The sequence below is a fragment of the Malaclemys terrapin genome, chromosome 1 (genome assembly GCF_027887155.1).
Source record: "Malaclemys terrapin pileata isolate rMalTer1 chromosome 1, rMalTer1.hap1, whole genome shotgun sequence".
Taxonomy (NCBI): Eukaryota; Metazoa; Chordata; order Testudines; family Emydidae; genus Malaclemys; species Malaclemys terrapin.
The window spans coordinates 140,758,365-140,784,695 of record NC_071505.1 but is presented as its reverse complement, the minus strand read 5'-3'; the positions used below and the strand labels follow the sequence as shown (position 1 = coordinate 140,784,695).

Genomic DNA, 26,331 nt, shown 5'->3' with positions numbered 1-26,331 from the left:
TTGCTAATCCAAGTATCAGGAGGTAGCCATGTTAGTCTGTATCCACAAAAATAACAAGGAATCCGGTGGCACCTTAAAGACTAACAGATTTATTTGGGCGTAAGCTGAAGAAGTGTTTTTTTTACCCACTAAAGCTTATGCCCAAATAAATCTGTTAGTCTTTAAGGTGCCACCGGACTCTTCTTGTTTCTGCTAATCCAGTCACTCCAGGCTGCTAATCAAATCAATAACTCCAGCATAACTAAAAGCCGAACAGTGAGGTTAATTCCATACCCATCCCTCAGTTATTGCTAGACTCCTTGATACTTCTCTTCATCTCCCTCCATGCCCCAGAGCCTTTTCTGCAGCTCAACAGGGCTCATGGCATGGGATTCAAGGAGCTGCAGTCGCTCCTTTCCTTCCTGAGATTCCTGAACACTAGAGATGTCTGTGTGAAGGGACAGACAGGCTCTCTGTGACCCTGCATCAGGCAGAGTGTTAATGGGCTAGGAAAAAGAGATGCTCCTAGCAAAATATAGGCAGACACTAACTGATCCCTTGCCCTCCAGCCCTAATGCAGAGCTGCCATAGTGCACTAGCACTGCATTATGAAATGTAAAAACCAAAGCTGCCCCTAGGCTGCAGGCCAGGCCATTTGCCCACTTCCGCCTGGGTTTGTAGGAGGGAGAACAATGTCTGCACTCTGCACTGCTCGGATTGCCACCACCTTCCTTCCCCTCCAGGAACAGATACAAAAGCCTAGCACCCATGGCTCCATGGCCTTAGAATGCTTGTGGGCAGGGCCTTGCCTTCGAGGTAAATAAACTATTTCTTGGGTGAGACAAGGGCGCACACTGACTCAGTATCTAAGTTGGCAGAGGGACTAGAGGGGGAGCGCACTTGCTGCCTGCTCTGGTTTTCGTCAGCAGGACCCAGGAATTGCCAGACCGGTGCAGATCCCACTAATCTAGTATCCTGTCTCTGACAGAACCCAGTAACAGGAACCCCGGAGGCATAAGGAACCCCAGCATGGGTAATTATGAAATAGCTGGCCCTTAGGGGAAGGTCCTTTCTTGAGCCAGCCTGCTGGAATTTGGCTTGTTCTCCAAAGCAGCAGGGTTTTATAACCCTCATAGTATTTTATCCTTGCTAATGGAACTGTGGCTGTTTTCATTACACACACAAATGCTGAATGCTTTCCTGAATCCTTCTAAGGTCTTTGCCTCAGTGAGATCTTGTGCAAATGAGTTCCACAGGTGACTTATGCATTTTGTACTAAAAGCAACAGATGGAGGGAGGTCAGGCAATAATTTTGCTTTCCATTCTGCTCTTGCAGCAGCTGCTACTGCAGGGGAGGTGGAGCATGGAGAGTTACCTCTCTGTGCCAGTTCCCACTGCTAGATGAGAGATCATCATGTAACACGAGCCTACAAGCAACTCCCCACCTGATTTTTTCCCCTGACTGCAGTGGCTCAGGTCTCTGACATACAGTAGTCTAGTTCTTTTGGCAAGAGGGAGACATTGCATTGGTATGAGGCCTAGTTGGTGGGGCTTCTTCTTTGGCTTGGGGCTGAAAAGTGTGAGATGTAGGTATTCCTAGCACACTGGTGTTGATTGTCTTTGTTCTCATCCTGCCTACAGAGTGGAAGACCGATGTGAAGGCAGGCAGCACAAGATGCACCGCTACATGGAAGCATTTAAGTTCCAGATCACAGAAGACTTTGACAAGTACTCACAGAACAAACAGGAGCTGGAGGACGACAAAGACACAGAGGCTCCGTACAGGAAGAAGACCCCTTGCAGCACTCCAGCTGTGTCACCAAGCCTGTCCCGGAGGAGCTCCAGCCATGGCTGGGACATCCTGAGGCACAGCACCCTAGGGCAGCTACAGGGCCACGTCAACCTTTCCATGGAGAAGGAAGAGGAGATCTACCATGTCTGAGTGACTGCTCGTCTGCCTCTGTGCAGTGAGTGATCCCTCTCTCCTGCCAGTGGTAAAGGCCATGTTCCAGCATGGACACCTTGTAGTAGTCAACATCCTATTGCCTGCACTCCCATATGGACAGCTCACTCCACAGCAGCTCTCTGTGGGGCTAAATGGAGTGCCTGGGGTGTGTGAGGACATTGGGCTGGTCACCCATTGCATGAATGTAAACACACACATGGAAAAAAAAATCCCTGATGCATGATAGTGCATGTTACCACCAGCCCAGTCAAGGCCATTGGGATTTGAACTGGATCACTAACTTCTTCCCCACCAACCTGGACCATTCAAGAGGAAAAATGTCTGATCCCTCACACAGATGGCAGTACTGCTAAAATATATTCACTAGTGCAAACGTGTACCAGTGCCCTCTAGTGGAGGCCTGTGGAAGGTGCATCTGCTACCATGGTAGCGGTAGAGACTGAAGCATCATCTTAGCATCTCATGGTGATGCCTGTGTTTTTGGCACTGAAGGTGCTAGTTTGGTCTCAGATGGTGTAGATTTGACTGGCAAGCATAGTGTGTGTAAATCTGGATGGGTTGTGCTCTGAATTCCCAGACACTTTGGCAAGCAACAGAGAGATTTTCTAGGCATGGGCTTGCTGACTGGTTCCAGCGCCAATGCTTTTTTATCCTCACACTGTCTTTGTGCTGCTGTGAATTTCTTATCCCCTCCTCTTCCCCCGCACTCCCAGCTCAAAGAGCCCCTGGATTATTTTTGTATTTAGTTCTATTTACATTTCAATCCGTGTTTTTTCTCTCTCTCCCTCTGTTAAAGATAAATTAATATATTTTACTACTTCAGTGCATTGAAAGGTCTGAACTGTGAATTTTACTTGGAGTAATGTAGACCTCTCCCTTTAAAAGAATTCTTCCCCAGTCGCTTTCTGAGTCCAGCTTTCAGTCTGTTTATTACCTTTAAAGAAATGGACTCCTGCCCCACTCTCAGCTGCTCGGCTGACCATGGGACTTCAGTCCATGCAGGGTTAATGTCTGCAACAGCCCTGCCTTTCAAACTCCACCTCCGGGCCTGGGTGTTGGGGAGTGGTTTGCTATAGAATGGTAGGCTGTACTGCAAGGGGCTAGCAGAGGGGCATGGATGGGTCAGGACATCTCATCCTGCAGCGGCACAAGAGAAGACTTATTGATACAAGGCCCCTGAAGTTTTCTGCCTACCCATGCCCCAGTGCTTTTATAAAGCCCTGAAATCTGGGCTCAGCTCAGCTTCACCCTTTAATATAGATCTATACAGGGGCACCCACATGTCTTCTCTTGGCTCCCAAAGGCCCTGCCCCTTACCCAAGGTGAAGATGTGTCAGCAGGCAAGTACTAGCCTATCAGAGGGGGACACAACTTGCCTCCTGTAGACTTCGTCATGCTAGAGTGACTTTGTTTTACTGCCAGATAATGCACTTTATGGTGATTCCCAGAGTATGTGTTCCCTGGGAGCTCTCCCTCCTGTTTAAAGATCAGAGATATGATTGGTTGGGACTTGTTACTTCCTCTGGTTGTAGGCCATGGCTGATTGATCTTGGTTGGTCCCTTCTTGATGGGGGATTATGAAAGGTGTTAAATGTGTATGTAGATCCAATGGCCTGTTTGGAGTTCAATTTCCTCCCAGTAAAATCCTCCACACACTCCCCTTCTCTGGTCTGTGTTTATTTCATTTTCTCCTCTGCTCTGGGGGGCCAACTGGAGTCAGCGAAGGAAGAACCTTCTGCTCCAAGAGGTCACTCTGCCACCTTCCCCAATGCCCATAATAGAGTGGGAAGGGAATCAGAAGCCCCTGCACCTCTTGGATGCTAAGTGGTGTGGAATGAGAACCTAGATCTCTCCTCCCAACAGGGACTGGAATGGAACCAGAACCATCTGTCAGCAGGAGCCTAAAGGCTCTGCTCCCCTCCTTTCCTCTTTAATCCCTAGAACCAGAATCCTCTGCTCCCCCTCAAATGGCCAGAGCCCAGAAGGGGGGATCCAGGAATCTCTGCTCAGCCACCTCTCCCAACTCGGGAAATGGAACAATGTGGATCCAGGGACCACCTTCCCTTCCCAGCCCCTGGCAGCAGTGAATATGTTCCCCTCCCAGCCCCTGGGACCATGGTGCAGACTCAAGGCCCCACTGTTGCCTGCTACCAAGCAGTGTGGAGCTCTGAGCTCACTGTTGCCTTCCCAGCCCTTCCCTGGAACAGTACAGCACTGCAGTAACTAGGTCACTCACCCCATCTTCTGTCACATAATGTGTCCGCACTTGGTGCTCCAGCTCCCCATCACCCAAGGATGGCAGGTGACAGGCCTGCCCCAGCCCCATACTACCTGAGAAAGAACCTCACACACGTGGACTATTTTCTTTTAGAAAAAAAAAAAGTAACTTTCTGCTGCCTTTATTTTGCCTGGTTCAGGGCAAAAAATGTCTCTGTGGCTTTGATGGGCTCCCAGCCGCAGACACAGTCCAATGACAGCTTTGTAAAGTTTTCAAACCCATCTGCTGCAGAGAAGAGGCAGCAAGCGTGTCTGAGCTGTCCAAACTATCTTCCAGCTCCTCCCCACATTACAGTAGCTCCCTCTTCCCTCAGTGCTTCCCCAATGTACAAAATCACCCATATCTGAATGGCACAAGTTCTGTAGCATTGCAGTCAAATCACTGCAAGGGTTTGTTTTGGTGGCATGGGACATTTAATGCCCACTCTATCTCTGCACAAAGTCTCCAGGGATCTCCTCGCCTGCTCCCATGGATAGTGAAAATCGCTCTGAACTCCCTTCCTGGAGTTTGGAAGTGGGGAAATGGTCTAAACCTCAGACCTCCTCAGACCTCTACTGGTTCGAGCTGGTTCAGGTGAACTCGCATGAGCTGGATGCTGTTGAGAATCTTCTTCTGGTGACCAACCAGGGTGATCCCAATGTGCTGGATATCTCTGTGAGAGAAAGGGCGCATGGTAAAGATAGGGCTCCTGTTCTGAACTGCCCCAACCCTCCTCCTCTGTGCCACTTTCCTTTCTCTGGCTCTCTTTGTCTTCACTGTTACCCAATTTTAACCCAATTTGTGGCATGGTTGGCTCTAAAAATGGTTTATGCCACAGCCAGCGTGGTTAGTACCGATGGTGCCTAGCAGGTAGTTGTCTTCCTATATCCCAAACTGCACCGTATTTCTGCTTTGTAACTGTGCCTGTGTGCCTGGTCTGGCTGGTCCTCCTCCTTCCCAGCTCTCAGTGTGGAAGGACATTCGAGAGTGCACTGTCCCATGAGCTGCTGATGTTGCTCTGTGTGCAGGTCCTCCTGCTGGGCTACTATGGGACAGCAGCAGCCCAGGTTTTCCCAGAATGCACTGATGCAAATTCAGTTGTGCAGTGGTGTGATTGCCGATGCACAAACATGCCCCACACATAGTCATGGTGTGGAAAAAGTGGCTGTGTGGGCATAACTCCCTTGTGTATGTTTTACTGGGGTCAGATGAGTGTCAGAGCTGGTTACAAATACACACTTATACTTCAAGTGTAGAAAGGGCCTAAAAGGATGTTAGATGGCAGTTGCCCTGCTCTGAACTGCCCCTCCATTACCTCTGTGTGTATCCTCCAAAGATTCCCTACTCCTTATCTCCTAGCTCCTCTTCCACCTAAGGAGAAAATTCCAGAGTGGAAGCCCTCAGCACCCAGTGTCCTCTGCTCCATCCCAAACTTTACTTACTCCAGTGTCATACGTGAGATGACATCGAAAGTAGTCAATCCGGCCTGGTCAAAATTCTCCTTGTAGCGGCCCATCTTGATGGCATCCAGCCATTCGTGGGCACTGGTGAGTGAGGGGAAGTCTGGGGGTGAGTTGCTCAGCAGGGGTTGGGATGGTCTGCAAAGGAAGAGGGAACTTAAGTGCTAAAAGTTCACATGGCTAACGCTTGCCAGCCAATTACAATACTCAGTCTGGGGGAAGAGCAGAAAGGAAGTGGGACAACACAAGAACAGCATGGAATAAGGATAGACACTAATATCCCCCCACCATGCCCCAGCACCTCCACAAGCTCCTGCCTGGTGCCCTCTCTTACCAGCATTCCCCATTTCCCTTTTCCACCCAACCCAAATCACCCTGCTAAACAGGTGACAGTTCCCTCCAAATCGTGCTCCATCATGAATCCCTCTGGACAAGCATCCCCAGTTGCCCCAGATCCTCTGGCACTTGCTGGATCTTGCCTCACTGTTTGGGTGAAGATCCCTTGGAGCTGGGGTGGCTTTCCAAGACTGGGGAAATGGGGCTGGTGAAGTCACTCCCTGTGTCTCCCCAGTTGTGGACTAGCTCTCCCTCTCTGAGCTGCTCCCCTTAGAACAGCCAGTTAGCAGTTACCTCATGCACACAGAGTGGCTCTTTTAGGCTCCAACACTTTCCTTCATCAAAGGAAACAAGACTAAATAGCAGCCAAAGGCTAAAGAAACCATGGTTTATAAATGAAATTTGCTGCTTTTCCTGCCTTTTGAATCTGTCCCAAGGCTAAAAGTCTCTTTCTATATTGGTGTTTAATAAACTGAGCACAAGCACGCACTCCTCCCCTCCCCCAGCCTTGCACTGTGCTGTGCTAGGCCAAGGTTTAAAACCCACGGGAAAATCCCTCTAGGCCAGCAGGACGTGTTTCCGTCATCCACTCTGGAGCCATCTAATCCTGGCTGCATCTACCCCCCAGAGACATCCCCTCTGCTGACCTCCTGCATCTGGTTCCAACAGGCTGGGAAATGCAGATGGGAAAATATTGTATGCAAGACTCATTTCCAATTCCAGATTTAAATAAAGATTTCCTTTTCTCCACAGTCTGGGTCCTCCTTCCTCTGCTCACCCCTAATCCCTGATGAACCCATCCCAGGCATTCCCCTCCCTTCATCTGCAAGGCCCCCCATTTCCTGCTCACCCCAACACTGGCTGCCCCACTACAGAGATTCCTCTCCCCTTACACTCAGCCCCCACACTCCCATCACCAAGACCACCCCAATCCCAGTTGTAAAGTGCACCAGGCACTGGTTCCATCTTCACACACACACACACACACGCCCTTTTTGATTCATAATTGATCCCAGTCTCAGATCTCCCCCGCTCCTTCTGCTCATGGTCCTAGCCTAGCACCCCAGCCACATCCCACCTGTCTTTTGCCCATGGCCCATCTCACCTGCTGCTCCCTGTGCCGGTGGCTTTGAGCACAGATGGCTTGCGGATCATCTTGTCCAGAGCATTGACTATCTGCTCGAATTTGGGCCTCTGAACCCGCTCCTTCTGCCAGCAGTCAAGCATGAGCAGGTGCAAGACAGTGGGGCAGTCTGGGGGTGGTGGCAGGCGATAGTCCTGGTCAATAGCATTAATTACCTGCAGCAAAGGAAGAAACATGCCAGGATAAGAACTGGGAAACACTGGCTTCAGCCACTGAGATATATCTGGGCCTGTTCTATCTTCAGGAGGGACATCAGTGAGAGCAGAGAGATACATACATTCCTGCCCAAACAGAACTTACATCCTGATTAGACATGTCCCAGTAAGGCCTCTCGCCATATGACATCACTTCCCACATGACTATGCCATAGCTCCAGACATCGCTGGAGGATGTGAACTTGCGGTACTGGATGGCTTCGGGAGCAGTCCAGCGGATGGGAATCTTGCCACCCTGAAGAGCAGAGAGAGATGGAGCAAGCAGAGCGTTTGTGAGGCACGGAGAATCCAAGGAACAGACTTCATTGAATGGCTGAGCCCAGATCCCAGCACCCAGCCCAGCCCAACCCAGAGCACGTGGTACCAGTGCAGAACAACGATATTTTGTTGGTTGTTTTGGGGTTAAATTAGTCATGTTCACATCCCCACCTTGTCCCATGGCATGGTTGGGAGCAGAATCCAACCTTTGATTGCTGCAAATCCAATTTTCTAATGAAGTTTAACCCTTATGGTTGGATTTTTCACTGGAGTCTAAGGTGCTCAAATCCTATTGAACATCAACTGGAGTCGGGCACTTGAAGTTCTTAGACTCCTTTGAAAATCCCAGCATCCAACACCAGGGACAAATGTACTTGATCAGCTTTTCATCCCTTTCTCTTCTGGCCTGACTCTCCCCAACTGACAAAATATTCAAAGCCACTCAGCTGCTGGCTCTTGCTCAAAGCACAGTAATTTGATCTCCATCTCACCACCCAACTAGTGGATCCTCCTCTGAGCCCTGCACACAGGATGACTGCTGCAGCTCCCTGGCCCCAGTCCCACTCTCTTGCAGGGGGCCTAGGGGTGTCTGAGCTCTACGAATGTAATGGCTGGTTTAGGTATTGCTCGTAGGTGCTGTACAAGGTTTTTGGGCAGGTATTTTGGGTGTTGTACTTACCCCATGCGCCCCAGAGGCAGGAGAGGAGTTCAGTATCTGTGGCTCCTCAGTTCTCAGCCTCTCTGCCGAGCTGGCCAGCACAGGAGCAAACTGTTGCCTACTGTGGTTGATGGGGTTTGGAATGTGCACCCTTACCCCACATGGCAATGTACTGAGCTCACCAGCTCATTTTGTACAGCTGATTACATGGCTGCAGTTGTCAGTCACTATCGGTCTGGGGCTAGGTTAAAACTGATAACCTCAAGGTGAAAGGCTCTGCACCCCATTCCCAATCCCTCCAGTCCTTTCAATCTGAGGCCGAGCTGGAAGTGGTGCACTAGGGGTGGAAGGTGCTGTACCCCATTCCTGGTATCTTGTCCCCAAGCTATTGTCTGTTCTATAGGTAAGAGGAGCACACACAAGACTTGTATAAAGAATTAACAATGAGTGCAGGACAGGCCTGTGCAGGGCAGTCATAGCAGAAGCCCAGTTTCCTCACCAGTAACTCACCAGGGCCCCAGTATAGGTGGGGTTTGAGGCATCATCTTCCAGGAAGCGGGACAAACCAAAGTCAGACACCTTGCACACCAGGTTGCTGTTGACCAGGATGTTACGGGCAGCCAGGTCACGGTGGACATAGTTCATGTCCGAGAGGTAACGCATGCCAGCTGCAATCCCCCGCTGCATCCCCACTAGCTGCAGCACGCTGAACTGTCCTTCCCGTTGCTGCAGACAGAAGAGACACACCCAAAAGACTCAGGCCTCAGTGGACACAGGAATTACAGCCAGCAGAGAAAAGCAACAATGAGGGATTGGAGCTGGAGGGATTATGAAGTTAGTTAAAAGAACTAAATATGTCTATGTTCAGCCAAATTTGTGGGAGACAGAACCACCTACAGTTACCATACAAGTGTAAATATCAAGAAAGGAGAAAGGTGTTTAGGGCAATAGATTGCAAACAGTTTCATATTGGTGACCCACTTCTGAAGATACATCTCATCTTGTGGACACTTCCTCTCCTAGCCTCCAACTCCTGATCCTCCACCATCTCTATAGCGGCTAGATGACGTGGCTACAGGAAAAAAGAGCAACCTGCAGCCTCCTCTGCTCTGATCTTTCAGGTCTCTAGTTTGGTTCTATGTGCTGTATAACCTTCCAATTGCAGTGTCAGCAAACTGTCACCTGCAAATCTGGCCATGGTTGAATTATCATCAAAGAGACACCTGGTAAAGAAAGTGGCGAAGCAGCTCACAAGGAGCAGAGAAATCCATCTTTGGTTTTGTTTTAATTTAGTTGATCAGAAAAACCTCTGAAAACTCTAAGAGCCCTGAAATAGGCTATAACTAGCAGGAAGCTTTACTGCTTGAAGGCAGAAGCACTACCATTTGGACAACAGATCGCTCCATGGACCACCTAAAAGTGCCCTATGATGCACAGCTTGAAAACCACCTCCCTAAGGAGACCTCGGGGGATAGGACTAATAGTAACTGCAGGACAGGGAGCAGAGTGAGGCATTTTAGCCTGGATATCAGGAAATATTTCTTATCAGTGAGTTTGTATTGGACTGTGGAACAGTCTACCCATCTCCCACTGGGTGACCTGGCCAGTGATGGAAGATTCTCGACACATTGCCCCAGAGAGATCCATTCAGTGTCTCATCATTATCTCCATCAAACCTCCAGGGAACTGGCCTTGACATCTGACAGACACAGAGAGAAGAGGATGGAGAGATTAAATGATGGAGCTGACAGTGACAAAGAGTTGCGGGTGGGTGGAGCAGAGTCCAGCTTGGGATACCCTGAGGAAGGAATCCAGCGAGCCATTCTCCATGAACTCCGTGACGATCATGACGGGTCGGCTCTTGGTGACCACACCCTCCAGACGGATGACATTGGGGTGCTCAAACTGCCCCATGATGCTGGCCTCACTCAGGAATTCCCGCCGCTGTTCATCTGTGTAACCTGACTTCAGAGTCTTGATGGCCACTGTGTACTCCCGCTTCCCCGGGGGTTTCAGGCGCCCGAAGCACACCTCTCCAAACTCTCCTACCAGGGGAGGAGGAAAACACAGCTAGCATGAGATGGGGAAACATGAGATCCTAGTGAGGGACAGGCTGGATAAACAGTCTAGTGTTAAGATCCCAGGGACTGATAACTACCAGGGTAGCGGTTAGGGTTTGGGTTAGCACAAAATTCATGGTCAAAGCTCCAATTTGAATGAGGATGTGTATTAAGGTTTGAAACAGATTGGGGGACAAACAAGGATTTGGGGGTGGCCTTTCCAATGCTGCTTTATACAAAGCTTTGGACCAAGCTAGGGGTTAAGGTTAAGGTGCACTCTGGTCAGGATGCACTAGCTGCACTGATATTGTTCCAGAAAGTAGGGCAGAGGTTGATTCTCAATGTGGGCTAGCAGTGATGTGGGTCAGGATTGAGTCACATCATGAGTTGCAGAGCTATGGGCCATACAGCAGGGTTTGCCATTCTCCTTGCATTACCTGATCCAATGACCTCTTCGATCTTGACAAAGGACACATCAATCTCCTTGGCAAATTCCCGAATAGCCTCATTGGGGTCCTCGTAGGTCGAAGGGTCAATGTAATACTTCACCCCAAGCCCTACCAGGAAGAAGAGATAGCCCAACCATGATCATAGCCAAGCCCCAGGGAGGAAGAGATGTGAGTGAGCTCTGAAGAGACACCCCTTGCCACCTATCCCTGGTAACACTTACCCCGTGTGCTGATGTACTGCTGCAGGCGGTCTGTATATGGGGTCTCTCGCCTCTTACTGTGGGACACAAAAAAAGGGGGAAATCAAAGCAAGCAGGAAAGGGTCTCCCAGGCTCCCCAGTGTGAGGTCAGAATCAAAGAAGCACAGAAGTCAAGGATGGAAGAGACTTATTAAGGTCCCCACCAATGCAGGGTTGTTCCCTACAGCACATCTACCATTGCTGTATCCAGTCAAGTTTCAAACATGCAAAAGGTTGGGACCTCCACCAGTCCCTCTGGGAAACTATTCCATAGCTGAACACAATTACCTGGGAAGGTTTACCCAATATGCTGGCTAAACTTTTTTAATTTCATCCCATCACTACAGGTTATTCCTTTTAGTACCACCCTAAATAATTCGTCCTTCTATGTTTTTTTTATACTCGTCAACTATGTTGTTCTCCCCTTAAGTGTCATTTACCCCAGTTACACAGATTTAGTTGTTTTTAATTCTCCCCATTAGTCAGCCCCTCCGTATCATTTCTGTTGCTCCTGTCTGAACTACGTCCACCTTGACACGTCTTTCCAGTAGTGTGATACCCCAAACTGAACACAGATCATACAGACAGGGCCTCCATGTCCCATGATGTAATGCCTTTGTGCATACAGCTCAAAATCGCAGCAGTCTTTATTGCTGTCATCATATGGCAAAGACGTATCTAATTTCCAGCCTCCGTTGTCTCTTTGCAAGCTTCTTCCTCCCATTCAGTATGTATGTCTCAGGTCATTCTCCAGCCATTCTAGATAAACTTTCCAAGTTAAATCTTGTTTTCTTATTTTTCTGCCCATATTTCTAATCTCTCTTTACTTTATATTACTTTATAATACTTCTCTGTCCTCACAGGTATTCACAGCTCTTTCTAATTTAGTATCATCTGTGTATTTCATTTATTTGACAACTTCTAGATCAGATTAAATAAAACCAGGTCCCAAACCAAGCCCTGTGGCATCTCAACACACAGATTCCCAACAATTCAATGCTTTTCTGCTTATCATCATCCTCAGGTTACAGTTTTTCAGCCAGTTTTGAATCCATATGACTGTTTCTATCCAATCCAACTGGAATTTGAGATACGATTTCATGAAACACAGGGTTTAATTGCTTTACTAGTGTCCAGAGTACAACATAACTACAACTACCATCCACTAATTCCTTAATTCTAAAAAATAACAACCATCAGGCTTGTATTGCATCCTGCATTATTCATAAATGATGTATTTTTCTCAGGACTCTGTTAAACCTTCACAACTTTAGTGAGTAATATTTCTCTCAAGATCTGCTCAGTTATTTTACCATGAACAGGAACGGTCATTACAGGGTGATGATTGCCAGCATCATTCCCTGATTTTTACTGTTTTGAAGGTCAGCACTACATTTGCTTTCTCCCCCAAGTCCTCTGATACCTCTCCTGGTTCCCATAATTTTCCAGAAATAAGTTTATCTGTGTAATTCCCTTAAAACCCTACATTGCATATTGAAAAGACAATATGTGTTAATGTTTCCAAATGTAATATACATTTATAATGTATTTAAATTTTCTAAATATAAACCTAATCTTTTTAATAGCTATTTTGTAAGGTTTTCCTTATTTACTAAATGTCCAAACTTATTTTTCTTATTTAAAGCTGATTTAAAATAAAAGAGAGTAGGTTATCTCAGCCATTTGGGTGTCATCATTAATTTCATCCATTCTCTCATTTATAAGTGGGCCTTCTTTGTCTATGGTATTTCTTCTCCCACAGATGTATTTACAGAATCCGTTTAGTCCCCTTCTCAGCCCCAGCTTTGGCTAGTATTAATTCATTCTGCTTTTTGTAAAAAAATATATGCTTTATTGAGTTGTGCACATAATATCACATATTTCCAACCATAACATAAAATTATAGTTTAACAGTCCAAAGTTACAACAGGAGACTACAACAGAAATATAACAACATTTGTCTTTTTTCATTCTTTCCTCCCCAGAAAAAAATAACAAAAGAAAAAAGTTTACATGAAAAAGGAAAACAAATATTAAAAAGGGAAAGAGAACAAAAAAAGAAACCCTAGATTTTGCTTTCTAAAGTAGGTTATATAGTTGTACTCCATATACATGAGAGGAAAGGCTAAAAGGTTCCTTTTTGCAGAATGCAGGGGGGTAGGGTGGAGCAGAGACATGGAGAAACATATATAGGGTCTAAGGGTTCAGAGTTGGGGTGAGTTTGAGGATGGGGATGTTGATCAGTTCTTGCTTTTATCTTTCAAAAGGATCCCATCATTCATTCTCAGACCCCAGGGTGTTCTTGTTTTTCTGTTGTGCTTTGGTTTATGCTACTCTTTTCTTTTCCCTGCAAATCGTAACAGACAGTCTATACTCTTGTTTATTTGCCTTCTCTTTCTCTACAGTGCTTTCTTTAAACCTACCTTATCTTTGAATTAGTCCTTCCTGGAACCACGTGGGCTGCACTCCTTGTATTCTTGTTTTTCAGATGAGCTATAATTCCTAGGCTCTTAATTAAAGGGTATTTTCAGACTCCCCAGGCACCTTCTACATCAGTAGATTTTAATACTTCCTCCCATCAATTTTTATTCACTAGATTTCTTCATTCATTCCCTAGAGTTTGCTGACCTGAAATTTTAATCTACAAGTCTATTCTGTACTATGCTGCAGCCAAACACCTTGTGGTCACTAGTTTTAAGCTTCCCTTTTGTTTTCACTTGAGGCTCATCCAATTCCCAGTGACATCAATGGGAGTGTTTCCAATGGATTGGGCCCTCAATTAGGAGCAATGGGGTAGGATCCCCCTGAGGGAGATGCAGAGCAAGATGGGAGCTCATGGGGGTTTGGATGAATGTACAGTGGAACTGGGTTTCCCTAGGGGTGGGTTTAGGTAGGGGGGATCCACTGGCTGGGGTGCAGGTGCTGGGCATGAGGAGGGGAGGGAATTCACCTCTTGAAGATGATGGCAAGGATGGCAATGGCAGCAATTACCAAGAAGGCCAGACCACCAAGTGCTGAGCCCACGATAAGTGGCAGCCGGTCCTGAACCATTTCCGAGCGTTCGCCTGGCAAGGGAGAGACACACACACACAGAGGACAAGGGCTGTCAGAATCTCCTACCAGTTCAGCCAGGCTCCACCCAGAGAACTATTCCAGCCTCCCTTAGATCTCGCAGTCAAACCCTGATACCTCATCACCCTCCAATTAACTCTTCCATTATCCCCTTCAATCTCTCTGTCTCCAATGCCTCCCTTCCTCCCCCTGGAAATCCCACAGCCCCTCCTATCCTCTTCTGCATCCCCTGCTCCACGCTCGCCTGGATCCACTGACTCCTGAGCAGCCACCTGAGCGTAATCCACCTTGGTTCCCAGGGCCAACCTCTCCCCTTCCTTCAGCTGGCAGGAGAGATGTATGAAGAGGTTGCCCTGACCCAGCCCCTTTGATCCACGCCCAGAACTGTCACAGGTGATACACTGCTCCCTCCATGAATGAAGGCTGAACCTGCCAAAAAGCAGGTTTTGTCTGGATGCTCTGGGGCCTGATTTCCATCAGACCATTGCAGAGCACTGAACTGTGACCTGTCTGCATGAACTGCGATCCCCTGTGTGATGCGGTACTGGGCTCCCCTACAGCTCATGTTGCTAACACACTTCAGTTCTGATGGGCATTTGCACAAGAGTGCAAGGGACTGAGGATGTAGATGTACCAAAAATCTGAGTAAAAGATATGCTCGAGATTGCACACAGGCACATGAAGTTTGTATGAGTGATCATATGGGTGTGTGATCATATGCAAATATGCATCTGTGAAGGCCTGGGTTGGTCTGTGTGGGTCTTCAAGCATGAAAAAGAGCAGGATACAAGTGTATTATGTGAACAGGAGTGCAAGGGTGAGGGGGTTTGGGAGCATGAGTTAGTGGGCATGTGTATGGGCATGTGTGAGCATGAGCGGTGTGAGTGTGTGTGTGCAGGTATCAGTTCGAGAGTACATGCAAGTGCATCACTCACCTCCCACCAGGGTCTGGAAATACATCTTGCCACTATATGGCCCATAACCCACAGCTGTCCTGGCTCGCACCTGGAAGGCATAGATCTTGCCTGGGCTCAGGTTTGAGATAGTGGCCATGTTGGTCTCACTGGTTATGGTGAATGAGTTATCCTCATCTTCTGCCTGCAAGCCAATGGCCAATCAGAGATGACAAATGTGAGAGCCCAGCTACAGATGACACTCTTCAGCAACTAATCCTAGGTTCCCTGTACAATGCCCTTCGATCCTGCCCTGCAGCCCCCTTTCTCCTGATACTCCAGTCCTAGGCTCCCCACCCAGCTTTGCCATTGCCCCTTATTCCTGACCTTAAAGGAAGTGAATAGTAAGGGAAAAGGAAAAGTGTGATTTGGGCAAGAGTGAGGAAGATGAGCTAGGACATGGATGGGTGGTATATCTTCCTACGGGGCCCTGGTGAGATGCTATTCATCTCAATAATCTCCCAACTTGACCTGAAACATTACCTCCTATGCCCACCAAACTCTGCCTCTCTCTTCCCAGAATCCACTGCAACAGCATATGTAGTGCTCCATAGGACAACCTGCTGGAATTGGCACTACCATTTACAAGACACCATTACAACTAGAGGAAGGACCTGTACTGAACAACTGTGCAATGTGTTCCAGTGGAAGAGCAGAGATGAGGAACAAGAGGCGACTTGAACTCTCCTCCAGACATCTTGCCCTGCAACCACCAACCTCCAGTTAGGAGTCATGATTGATGTGGGTGGAAAACAACTATTTTGTCTCATCTGCCAGCCTATAATGGATCAACATGCTGCCTAATGAATGGCAGGTGTGAGTTGGCACCATCCCATATTCCAAACTCCTGCGGCACACACCCGAGCAGAGCAGGATCCTGTGCCATCCGAGCCTGAGTGGCAATGGACAGTTCCTAGCATTAATCCGCAAAGGGTTTTTTTTACAGGTACAGAGAGATTTCTATCCAGCCTTGGATGGAGATGCCAGTATGTCCCATGGGATTTCCCTCTGTGAGGGTATAATGGGAGTGTTCCTGCTGAAAAATGAGCCCATCCTCTCAAAGATGTATCACTTCTGGAACTCCAGTTCCTTTTATCATCTTTGCATCTGGCATCCCTAAACTCTTCCGAAAGATCTAATCTAATCCCAGGGATGAACTCAGCTAGAGATCTCCCCTCTGCTGGTCCACACCACCTGGTTCTATCAGTCTGAGAAATACAGAAGAGAAAATATTGGATGAAAAATAATTTCCAATCCCAGTTTTTTACCACAGATTCCCCTTTCTTCGCACTGGAAGTACTCTCCTTCCCCTTGCTCTCCTCAGTTCTCAGCTGCATCCCCAAGCTAGAGAGATTTCCTTTTCCCTACACAGTCCCTCCCTTCTCATGTTCCCCCACTAATGCTCACAGTAGGGCAGTCTCTTTTCCATTGCCCTCCACTCACCTTGTCGAAATAGCGTAGCAGGTAATCCAGGATGACCCCATTGGGCTGGTCTGGCTGTGGCCAGGACAATGTGATGCTGTTGGTAGTGCGACTCACCTGATGCATCATAGGAACCGCAGAGGGGACTAGAACAAGACAGAAAGGAGGAGGAAGAGATTGTAAGGGGAAAAGCTTGTTCAGAAGACATAATTTAATTTGAGGTGACAGTGTGGACTTCAGCCCTTCCTTACTTTTCTCTGGAGTCTCATCATGAAGGATCCCACAGTGCTTTACAAATATACTGAAAGACATCCAGGGGCAATTTCATTTCACCATTCACTGAAATTAGTCACCTCTGGGGTGGTATAGTGAGGCCGAGTGGCCTCCCACGGACCCAGAGGGGGAGGGACCACTCACTGAGCCCTCATGGACACAGCCAGGAAGTGTAAAAGAAGGGTCTGGGAGCTCAGTTGGGCTGCAGCTGCCAAAGGAGCCAGACTTTTCCTGCCTGCTCCCGAGCTCGGAGACTGCCGTGGGTCCCTGCGGAGCTGAGGACTGGTCAAAACTGCCAGAGTCACCCACTGACCAAGCCATGGAGGAGTTGCTGGAACTACCATGGGCCTTGTACCTGACGACTCAGAGCACCCCCTATGGATCCAGGTACACTCCAAGGGGAAGGTAGGAATTGGCCCAGGGGCAGTCAACCTTTGTCTGGCTGGGTGGTTGCCAAAGACTTGGACCACTCTGCTACTGTTAGGGCCCTGGTCTGGGACATGGTGGAGTTGGGTGGGCCCAGGTCCCCTTGGCCACCCCACCTCTGGGGTGGCAGTACTCCCTCTCCTTAGGAGCCTATAGTCCGCTGAGCTAGGACACTAGACTCTGCTCAACTCCCGCCAGAGGCTCCTGCACTGTGTTTGTGCACAGGCCCGAGCTAGAGACTCTTGTTGTCCCATCCTGACTAAGGACTTGGACTCCTGTGTTTGCTACTCTGCCCTGACTTCAGGCCAGAGCCCCAGGCAGTGTGTGGGGCCCTGCTAATTCCCCAACAGTGGGTGACACACAGGGACGCAGTGAGGTGGAGTGGTCTCCCACAGATTGGGGGGAGAGGGTGTGTGTGAAAGGAACACCACCAACCCACTACACTTGGTAGAGAATTCGGGCAGCAGCCCAACTCCTGCAGTAGGAAGTCCTGCATCAGCTGCACCATAGATATTCCTAATGGGAGAGATGGAGCTCGATAAGCTCAGTAATTATCTGGCCAAGAGCCAAGAGCAGCAGCAGGCATCGCAATTCCAGCAACAACAGCAACTGGTGCAGCAGTTGAGGGCCCAACAGCCGCAATTGCTACAGCTTGCGACCCTGCTGCCTAGACCTAACGGGCCCCCATTTGGGAGCACAGTGAAACCCCCCTGCTTCCCCAGTGCCATTAAGACTTTCCAAGATGGGGCCCGAAGATGACCCTGAACCATTCCTTGTGACCTTTCAGTGAGTCCAGTGGTGGCGGGGTGGCGCCCAGAGCAGTGGGCCACTCTCCTGGCCCTGACAAAAAGGGTCGGAATTATAGCCGAAGCCCTCCCACAGAGGTGATGCCTCGGCCAGGACATCCAGAGGTTGGACCCTGCTTCTCCTGTGGTCATTTTGGACACTTGCAACGGGAGGCCCCAATATGGACTGCAACTTCGGCCGAGGATGGGACTGAAATGAGTCATGGCCCTCTTAGACTCAGGATATGGACAGACACTTATCCGCCAAGAAGTCACCTCTAACCCTGGACTGGCAGAGTGGGAAATCAGACTTCAGTGCATCCATGGGGATGTAAGAGCGTACCCCGACGCCCAGGTGTGACGTTGCACTCTATATGATTTTATGAAAATACGCTAATGTAACTGGAATATGCTTCATGAAAAAGTTCTCTTGTAAAGTATCATTACAAAGCTTATAATCTACTGAGTGTAATCATCCTATTTGTATAAATGTACCACTCTTGTATCTGTAACTAGAAATATGAAATATAACTGAGGGCCTATTGTAATTATGCAAAGTGTGGGCCATTAATGGTGGTTTGAAATCTTGATGACTCTCATTAACCAGGACAATTGACTGCAGATGGCTCCGTTTTACCTGTAAGTCTTCCTGTATACGTGTGTGCTGGCAAGTGGGAAATGAAGTCTTACAGTGCCATGTGATCATGTCACCTGAACTGGAATCCATCTTTAACCTAGTGCTTTTCCATTGAGAAGAGGGGGTGGGAACCCAGAGGGACAAAGGATTCCTGCGTTATGCAAAAGATATATAAGTGGGTGGAACAGAGAAAAGAGAGAGCCATCATGAGTAATCTCCTAGCTACCACCTGAGCTGGAACAAGAACTGTACAAGGGGAAAGGATTGTGCCCAGACTAGGAAGGCATCCAGTCTGTGAAAGAGACTTATTGAAACATCTTTCAGGGTGAGATTTTTATCTGTACTCAGTTGTATTACTGTATTAGGCTTAGATTTGCGTGCTTTATTTTATTTTGCTTGGTAATTCACTTTGTTCTGTCTGTTACTACTTGGAACCACTTAAATCCTACTTTCTGTATTTAATAAAATCACTTTTTACTTATTAACCCCAAAGTATGCATTAATACCTGGGGGAGGCAAACAGCTGTGCATCTCTCTCTAGAGGGCGAACAATTTATGAGTTTACCCTGTATAAGCTTTATACAGGGTAAAACGGATTTATTTAGGGTTTGGACTCCATTGGGAGTTGGGCATCTGAGTGTTAAAGGCAGGAAAACTTCTTAAACTGCTTTCAGTTAAGCCTACGGCTGTTAGGGGATTTAGTTCAGATCCTGGGACTGTGTTTGCAGCAGGCTAGCGGGTCTGGCTCAAACCAGGCAGGGCACTGAAGTCCTAAGCTGCCAGGGCAGGAAAGCAGGGGCAGAAGTAGTCTTGGCACATCAGTTGGCGGTTCTCAAGGCGGTTTCTGTGATCCAACCTGTCACACCGGGTCATGTTGACAATAAGTGGAGTGACACAGGAGATCCCCACATTCGGCTATCCTATCATGCTCAGGTGGGACTGGTTGGGCTTTACCCACTTGCTGCAGGAGGCCAATCTTGGGGCGCCGCCTTCCCAGACGGTCCTGAAAGGAGACTCTGTTGGGGAAAGTAGCGACAAGGCCAAGGAACGAGACCTCCTCAGAGGCAGTGATGAGAGACCTCGAGGAGAGGGCCCCGACAAGGCTGTGAACCCGACCCCGCCTCCAGATACCCTGAGGGAAGACCCCTCGGCAGACCCCATTTCCGACTTCTGTCAAGACCACAGGGGCGATTCCATGCTCAGTGGCGCCGATGACCAGGTGACCCACATTGACGGAGCTGTGACAGACCCCCAGAGAATGGCGCACTGGCCCTGATTTGAGCTCGTAGTGGATCATCTCTACTGGGTTGACCGGGACCCACAAACCCACGAGGTTCAGACACAGTTGGTAGTCCCCCGTTGCCATCTGAGAGACATTTTGAAGATGGCCCATGACATCTCTATGGCCGGCCACTTGTGGCAGGAAAAGACTGTGGCCCGAGTCCTCTCTCACTTCTTTTGGCCGGGAGTCTATTGCAAGGTAAAGGACTACTGTCACTCGTGCTCCAAGTGACAGCTGGCCACTGGGTGGTGAAGGCGCCCTTGGTCCCTTTGCCCATAGTAGGTGTCCCCTTTGAGCAAATTGCAATGGACTGGTAGGACCACTCCCAAAGAGTAATGCTGGGTTCTGCTATATCTTTGTCCTAATGGACTATGCAACCCACTTCCCCGAGGCCATTCCATGATAATATACCAGTGCCCTCATCATCACAATGGAACTGGTGAAGATCTTTGTCTGTGTTGGGCTTCCCAAGGAACTTCTCACAGATCAAGGGACCAACTTCACGTCCCAGCTGTTCTGCTAGGTGTGTACACTGCTGGGCATTAGGAAGCCGAAGAAGTCTGTGTCCTCACCTGCAGATGGAGGAGCTCATTGAACGCTTCAATAGAACCTTAAAGGACATGCTGAGGAAGTTCCCTTCACAAGAGTTACAACAGTGGAACCAGCTGATCCCGCCATTGTTGTTAGCCATTCGAGCAGTACCCCAATCATCCACCAAATTCTCCCCCTTTGAACTCCTGTTGTCTAACAACCCCGCAGGGTGCTGGATCTAATGAGAGGCGCCTGGGAATACAACCTGTTGGCTTCCCAGGGGTTCTTGAAATATGTCCTACATACATACATACATATTACAGGATTGACTAACTCGGGCCGGGACCCTCGTGCAAGAAAATCTCCAGACGGCCCAAGGGACTCAGGAATGGCACTACAATCAGGGAGCTTGGGACCAAACCTTCGAACCCGGCGACTAAGTGCTCCTCCTTCTCCCCTCGGAGGAGTCAAAACTCCTTGCCCGATGGCAGGGCTCTTACAAAGTGGTCCAGTGGGTAGAGCCGGTCACATATGAGATTCACCAAACAGACCAAAAAAGGAAAAAGCAGGTTTATCACCTTAACTTTTTGAAACCCTGGCATACACGTGAAGGACTGCTGATCGTCCCTTGTCCTCATGAGCAAGCCTTAGGTCCCCGGGTCCCTGATATGGCCAAGACCTAGAAGCCCCAACTGGGTGACGCCCTCTCCCCAGAACAACAGAAACAGGCCTGGTGCCTGTTGAAAGCCCTCTGTACGACTTTCACCACACTCCCAGGCCAGACCAGAGTCATGCAGCACACCATCCAGATGAACCCCAGGGAGGGGATCTGGGAGACAGACACGGGAGATCGTCGAGAAGGAAATCCAAGCACTGGTGGAGCTGGGAGTCACAAAACGGTCACGGGGAGAGTGGCATAGTTCCATCGTACTGGTTCCGAAGCCTGAGGGAACTCTCCGATTCTGTATAGACGTCTGGAAGGTAAATGTAATCTCAAAGTTCAACGTGTACCCGATGCCCAGGATTGATGAGCTCCTCGACGGTCACAGCTAAGTATATAACGACACTTGACCTTACGAAAGGGTACTGGCAGAGCCCCTTGGACCCGAGCTCCAGGGAGAAAACCGCCTTTGCCACTCCAAGTGGGCTATATCATTTCACCCAGATGCCCTTCGGCCTCCATGGAGCTCCAGCGCCCTTCCAGCACCTGATGGACCAACTCCTGAACCTCCATCTGGAGTACGCTGTGGCCTATTTGGACGATGTCTTGATCTACAGCTGCCAGTGGGAGGATCATTTAAATCAGATGGCCACCACCCTGCGAGATGCCAGACTCATGGCCAACCCAAAAAAATGTCGAATCTGGTGGCAAGAGATTATATACCTGGGATATACATTTGGCCGGGATCTAGTCTGCCCCCTCATAGGGAAGGTCCAGGTGCTACAGGCCTGCCTGGCACTGACAACAAAGCGACAGGTTCGGCAGTTCCTGGGCCTGGCCAGGTACCACCAACGGTTTGTGCCCCAGTTTGTGTCAATCGTGGTGCCACTCATGGCACTCCTGACCAAGAAAAGCACCTGCCAGGTGTGTTGGTCGGCCGAGTGTGAAAATGCCTTCCAGACCCTTAAGTAAAGCCTATATTGGGAACCCGTCATGTTCAGCCCTGACTTCACCCGTGAGTTTCTGGTTCAAACAGACACTTCTGAGGTGGGGCTCGGGGCAGTCTTCTCCCAGGAGGTGGATGTAGAAGAGCATCCTATCCTCTATCTCAGTCGAAAACTCTTCCCCCGAGAGTATAAGTACCTGGTCATTGAGAAAGAGGCCCTTGCAGTCAAATGGGCTATTGACGCTCTTGGGGCCCCCTTTGTGCTTATCACCAACCACACACCCCTCAAATGGCTAAACACTATGAAGAACTCCAAAGGCAGACTAATGCGCTGGTATTTTACCCTCCAGCAATACGCCTTCACGGTCAGAGACCAGTGTGAAAAAGTTCCTCCTCTATCTTGGTGGGTCCTGCGCTTATTGATGGATTTTCTTGCCTCAGAGATTCACCATGTGGGTTGGGGAACAGCCCATAGACCTTCCCGTCTGGGAGAACCCACAGTCCAGGTCAATTGGGAGGTTTGGGCGGGAACCCGGGCCCGCCCTCTACTCTAGGTTCCAGCCCAGGGCCCTGTGGACTGCAGCTGTCTATAGTGCCTCCTGTAACAGCTGCATGACAGCTACAATTCCCTGGGCTACTTCCCCATGGCCTCCTCCAAACACCTTCCTTATTCTCACCACAGGACCTTCCTCCTGGTGTCTGATAACGCTTGTGCTCCTCAGTCCTCCAGCAGCACACCCTCTCACTCTCAGCTCCTTCCTTGCGCCTCTTGCTCCCAGCTCCTCACACTCGCACTGGGGGCCTGAGGACTGGCCAGAACTGACTCTTGCTGTCCCACTGTGACTAAGGGCTTGGGCTCCTAATTGTGTTTGCTACTCTGCCCTGACTGCAGATCAGAGTCCCAGGCTGCATGTGGCCCTGCTAATTCCTAACAGTGGGCGACACACAGGGACGTCGTGAGGCGGAGTGGCTTCCCACAGACCCAGAGTGGGGACCACCACCAACCCACTACAGGAATATGGCAGCTTGTTAACAGTGCACAGCAACCATGTGCAACAAATTAAGACAAGAAGTGAAGAAGAATCCCTTATCCCAGGGAATTTAGGGAATTTAGGTCAGCAGAATGAAATGTCCCAAAATGGATATTGGCCAGGACACTAGGGTTAAGACCCCAACTTTTTTATAAGAGGACATAGGCTCTTCAGTGATCACCAGTGTTCAGTGCCACTGATGCTACCTTTTCCACAGCTCTGAGCCTCACCACAATGCCAAAGTAGTAATTTAGACTCCTACAATACATTTCATCAGCAGATTTCATAGAGGTCTTCAAAAAAATTAATTAAGCCTCCTACCACTCTCCTGTGGGGTAGGTCAGTTTTATTTGCTGTACTGCACTGATGGGGCAACTGAGGCAGAGGGATTAAATGACTTGCCCAAGGCAAACAGAGTGACAAAGCCAGAAGCAGAACTCAGGCGTTCTGACTCCTCGTGCCTCTAGATTACACTCCCTTAACAGCAGTCATAGCAGATGAATCACTGGAGATGAAGGATGTGAACCAAAGAACACCTGGCCCAGCTCTTTTCTAACCTTCTCTAGAAAGCGGCAGGCTGTATGTGTCAGGGTGGAGGTGGGGAAAGTCACCTCCCCTGCCACTAGAGCCAGTGAATGAAGCCAGGAAATCTCAGTCAGTCATGAGGGAGTGATAAAGTGCAACATGGATTATTCAGTTAGCAGGGGGAAGGAAGAGTAGTGCAGTGAAGACTTGGAGTCAGAAGACCTTTGCTCTGCTGTTGGTGCAGTATGTTGCCTTGGGCAAGTCACTTAGAACATAAGAAAGGCTGTACTGGGTCAGACCAAAGGTCCATCTAGCTCAGTATCCAGTCTACCGACAGTATCCTGTCAACCACTTAGCATCTCTGCGCCTCTGCCACCACATTTATAAAGTGGGGATAATGCTAGGCCTATTCCTTTCCCTAGGAGCTTGGCTTCCCTGGGGCTTGTCTGACATCACAAGCTCCTTGGAAGTGAAATGTGAAAGATGTGCAAATCAGCAGCACATGCACATAAATCAGAGTCAGGTGGCGTGGAGAACAGACTTGGATAGTTGGAGCAACTGGGAAGAAGATAGGGGGCCTTTCACCTCTAGGTCACCAGCTGCAACCAGGAGCTGAGGGAGTTTGATGAGTCTGGGGGCTTGGGGACAGGGTTGGAGCTCTCCTAGGTCACTGGTTCCAATCCTGCCCTAGGTCAGTAAAGAATGAAAGTTGCTCTCATTTGGGTCACAGTCCAGTGTCTTCTGGGACAGGTGCCCAAATGGCAAAACCACTGCTACCCCTGACACTAATTAGCCCCTTTGTTGGCCATCCTGGCGCAGAGGCCCAGGACTGAATGGAGTTTTCAACATGAACTATGCTTTGGCCCCTCCAGCTCAGGGCAGGTGGCATGCTGTCAGGGGTGATCCCAGCACTGCACTCACTCTGGGGATAAATACAGAGCCTCTGTCTCTTTGGGGTGGGATAGTCTTATTTACTCTGTGTTACCAACTCTCATGATTTGATCGTGAGTCTTTTCTTAAATCCTCAGCTCTGGGAGGTGAAGTGATGATGTGAGAATCTCAGCTTTCATTTATTTTAAACAGCAACTGATCACCCCTCAGGGTTGGAGAGAAATGCTTGAAAACATGACCCCTAAAAGCTCACAAGCAAGAAGGCAAAAAAGAGAAACTCAATTTTTAAAAATCTCATGATTTATTAAGTCAATTTCATTAGGGTTTTTTTGGGCCTGACTAGTGATTTTGGAACAATTGGGTCTGGCAATTCTGCTTACTACACTGAAACTCATTTAAGCAGGTTGAGGGAAACAAGAAATTGCCTGGGATAGAATATGATTCATTATTTCAAAAATAATACACTAAAAATGTAGACTGATTTGTCTGACCATCATATTCCCTTGCTTTTAACTGCATCACCGAGATATAGGCCCCGTTCAAATATACTAAGTCATCATGTGTATTGACATGCTGAACACCAGGCACACACTTAAGTGTGCCGCTGAATTGAGGATGTACAAAATAGCTCTCTAGAAATTACCTCTCCCAGCAGAGAAGCAAGAGCATGGAGGTGAGTAGGCACTGATTCGTAGAGCTGACTCGAAATGGAAATTTATTCCATATAAATTATGCATTTTTGAAACTTTTTTTCATCCTGAACGGGATGAACAGTAATAATAATAATAATTAATAAATAGCTTTTTTTTATGAGAAGGGCTTTCTAGGAAACATCCATTTCAGAAGAAACAAAATGGGATATGTTGGGTTGCCAGTTGCCTGCATGGCAGGCTCCTGTCAGTTTTGCTTTCTCCCTGGGGGTGGAAAGTGAAATTGACAAGAGTTCCCCGGGCAGGCAAGGCGGCATCATTTTGAATTTCTCAACAGAAAATTCAAATTTTCTGGCAAAACTGAAATTTCCTCATGGAATTTTTTTTTTTTTTTTTTTTTTTTTTGCAAAAATGCCATTTTCTGTTGGAAAATTATTCTGACAGAAAATTCCCAACAAACACTCCTGATCAGCCCCCGAATGTGTGAACACCTGGATGGGTGGAGAGAAAGTCAGGGACATCTGGCAAAGAAGCAAAGCCACAGAATGGCTCTTCTCCCTTCCCACCTGCAAGAGAGATAAAATAATTGTTTTTCATATCCAACGAGATAAAATTAGTCAGGAAGAAGCAAATCAAAGGAGTTTAACCAGCTCAGGCAAGTAGGAACCAGTTAAAATAATGTAAGTGAAAGCAGAATGTGAGCCAAAGTTATAATAAAATATTTTACATAATAAAATATTCTCAAAATGATAGCACTTTCCTTTTAAACAGTTTTGCACTGAAAGGAATTGCTTCATCTGCAGTGAAATGCTGGTAACTGGGAAAGAACTAAACAACTGTTTAACAGTGCACACCACCACCATGCAAGACTTTAGGACACAACTGAAGAACACTGTACCCAGACATGGCTGCAAGGAGAATTTTAGGGAGGTTGAATGTAATTATTTGGTTGGAATTTGACCAAGAACATGCCACTTCTGCAAAAAGTGCCATAAGACTTTTAAAACTATTTGTAATGTGAATGTTAATGCTTGTGAAAGGCAGCAGGGCTGATAACTGGCCCTATGATGGCACATACTGCATGGGCAGCCAAAAGTGCACTCTACACACACACACACACACACACACACACACACACACACACACACACACACACACACACACACACACACACACACACACACACACACACACACACACACACACACACACACACCACTGCCGC

General features: G+C 48.3%; 2 protein-coding genes across 4 annotated transcripts in view; one reads left to right on the top strand and one right to left on the bottom strand.

The window, feature by feature from the left end:
• The window catches only part of LOC128843839 (transient receptor potential cation channel subfamily V member 6-like), a 72,522-nt gene extending 68,922 nt beyond the window's left edge, over positions 1-3,600 (top strand). For both annotated transcript variants that reach the window (XM_054040939.1, XM_054040938.1), the window contains one exon: positions 1,621-3,600. In XM_054040939.1, coding sequence (XP_053896914.1) covers positions 1,621-1,921 — 301 coding nt within the window. In that variant the 3' untranslated portion in view covers positions 1,922-3,600. The remainder of the gene's footprint in view (positions 1-1,620) is intronic.
• A 716-nt stretch (positions 3,601-4,316) lies between these two features.
• Positions 4,317-26,331, bottom strand: part of LOC128843806 (ephrin type-B receptor 5) — a 152,235-nt gene continuing 130,220 nt past the window's right edge. Inside the window, exons 7-17 of one of the 2 annotated variants that reach the window (XM_054040927.1) lie at positions 16,490-16,614; positions 15,029-15,191; positions 13,972-14,086; positions 11,004-11,059; positions 10,771-10,890; positions 10,071-10,318; positions 8,784-8,999; positions 7,443-7,592; positions 7,104-7,297; positions 5,645-5,800; positions 4,317-4,875 (exon numbers count right to left, since the gene is read on the bottom strand). In XM_054040927.1, coding sequence (XP_053896902.1) covers positions 4,767-4,875; positions 5,645-5,800; positions 7,104-7,297; positions 7,443-7,592; positions 8,784-8,999; positions 10,071-10,318; positions 10,771-10,890; positions 11,004-11,059; positions 13,972-14,086; positions 15,029-15,191; positions 16,490-16,614 — 1,652 coding nt within the window. In that variant the 3' untranslated portion in view covers positions 4,317-4,766. Of the gene's footprint in view, positions 4,876-5,644; positions 5,801-7,103; positions 7,298-7,442; positions 7,593-8,783; positions 9,000-10,070; positions 10,319-10,770; positions 10,891-11,003; positions 11,060-12,707; positions 13,369-13,971; positions 14,087-15,028; positions 15,192-16,489; positions 16,615-26,331 lie in introns of those variants that run through there. The other variant, XM_054040935.1, reaches the window with a different exon arrangement.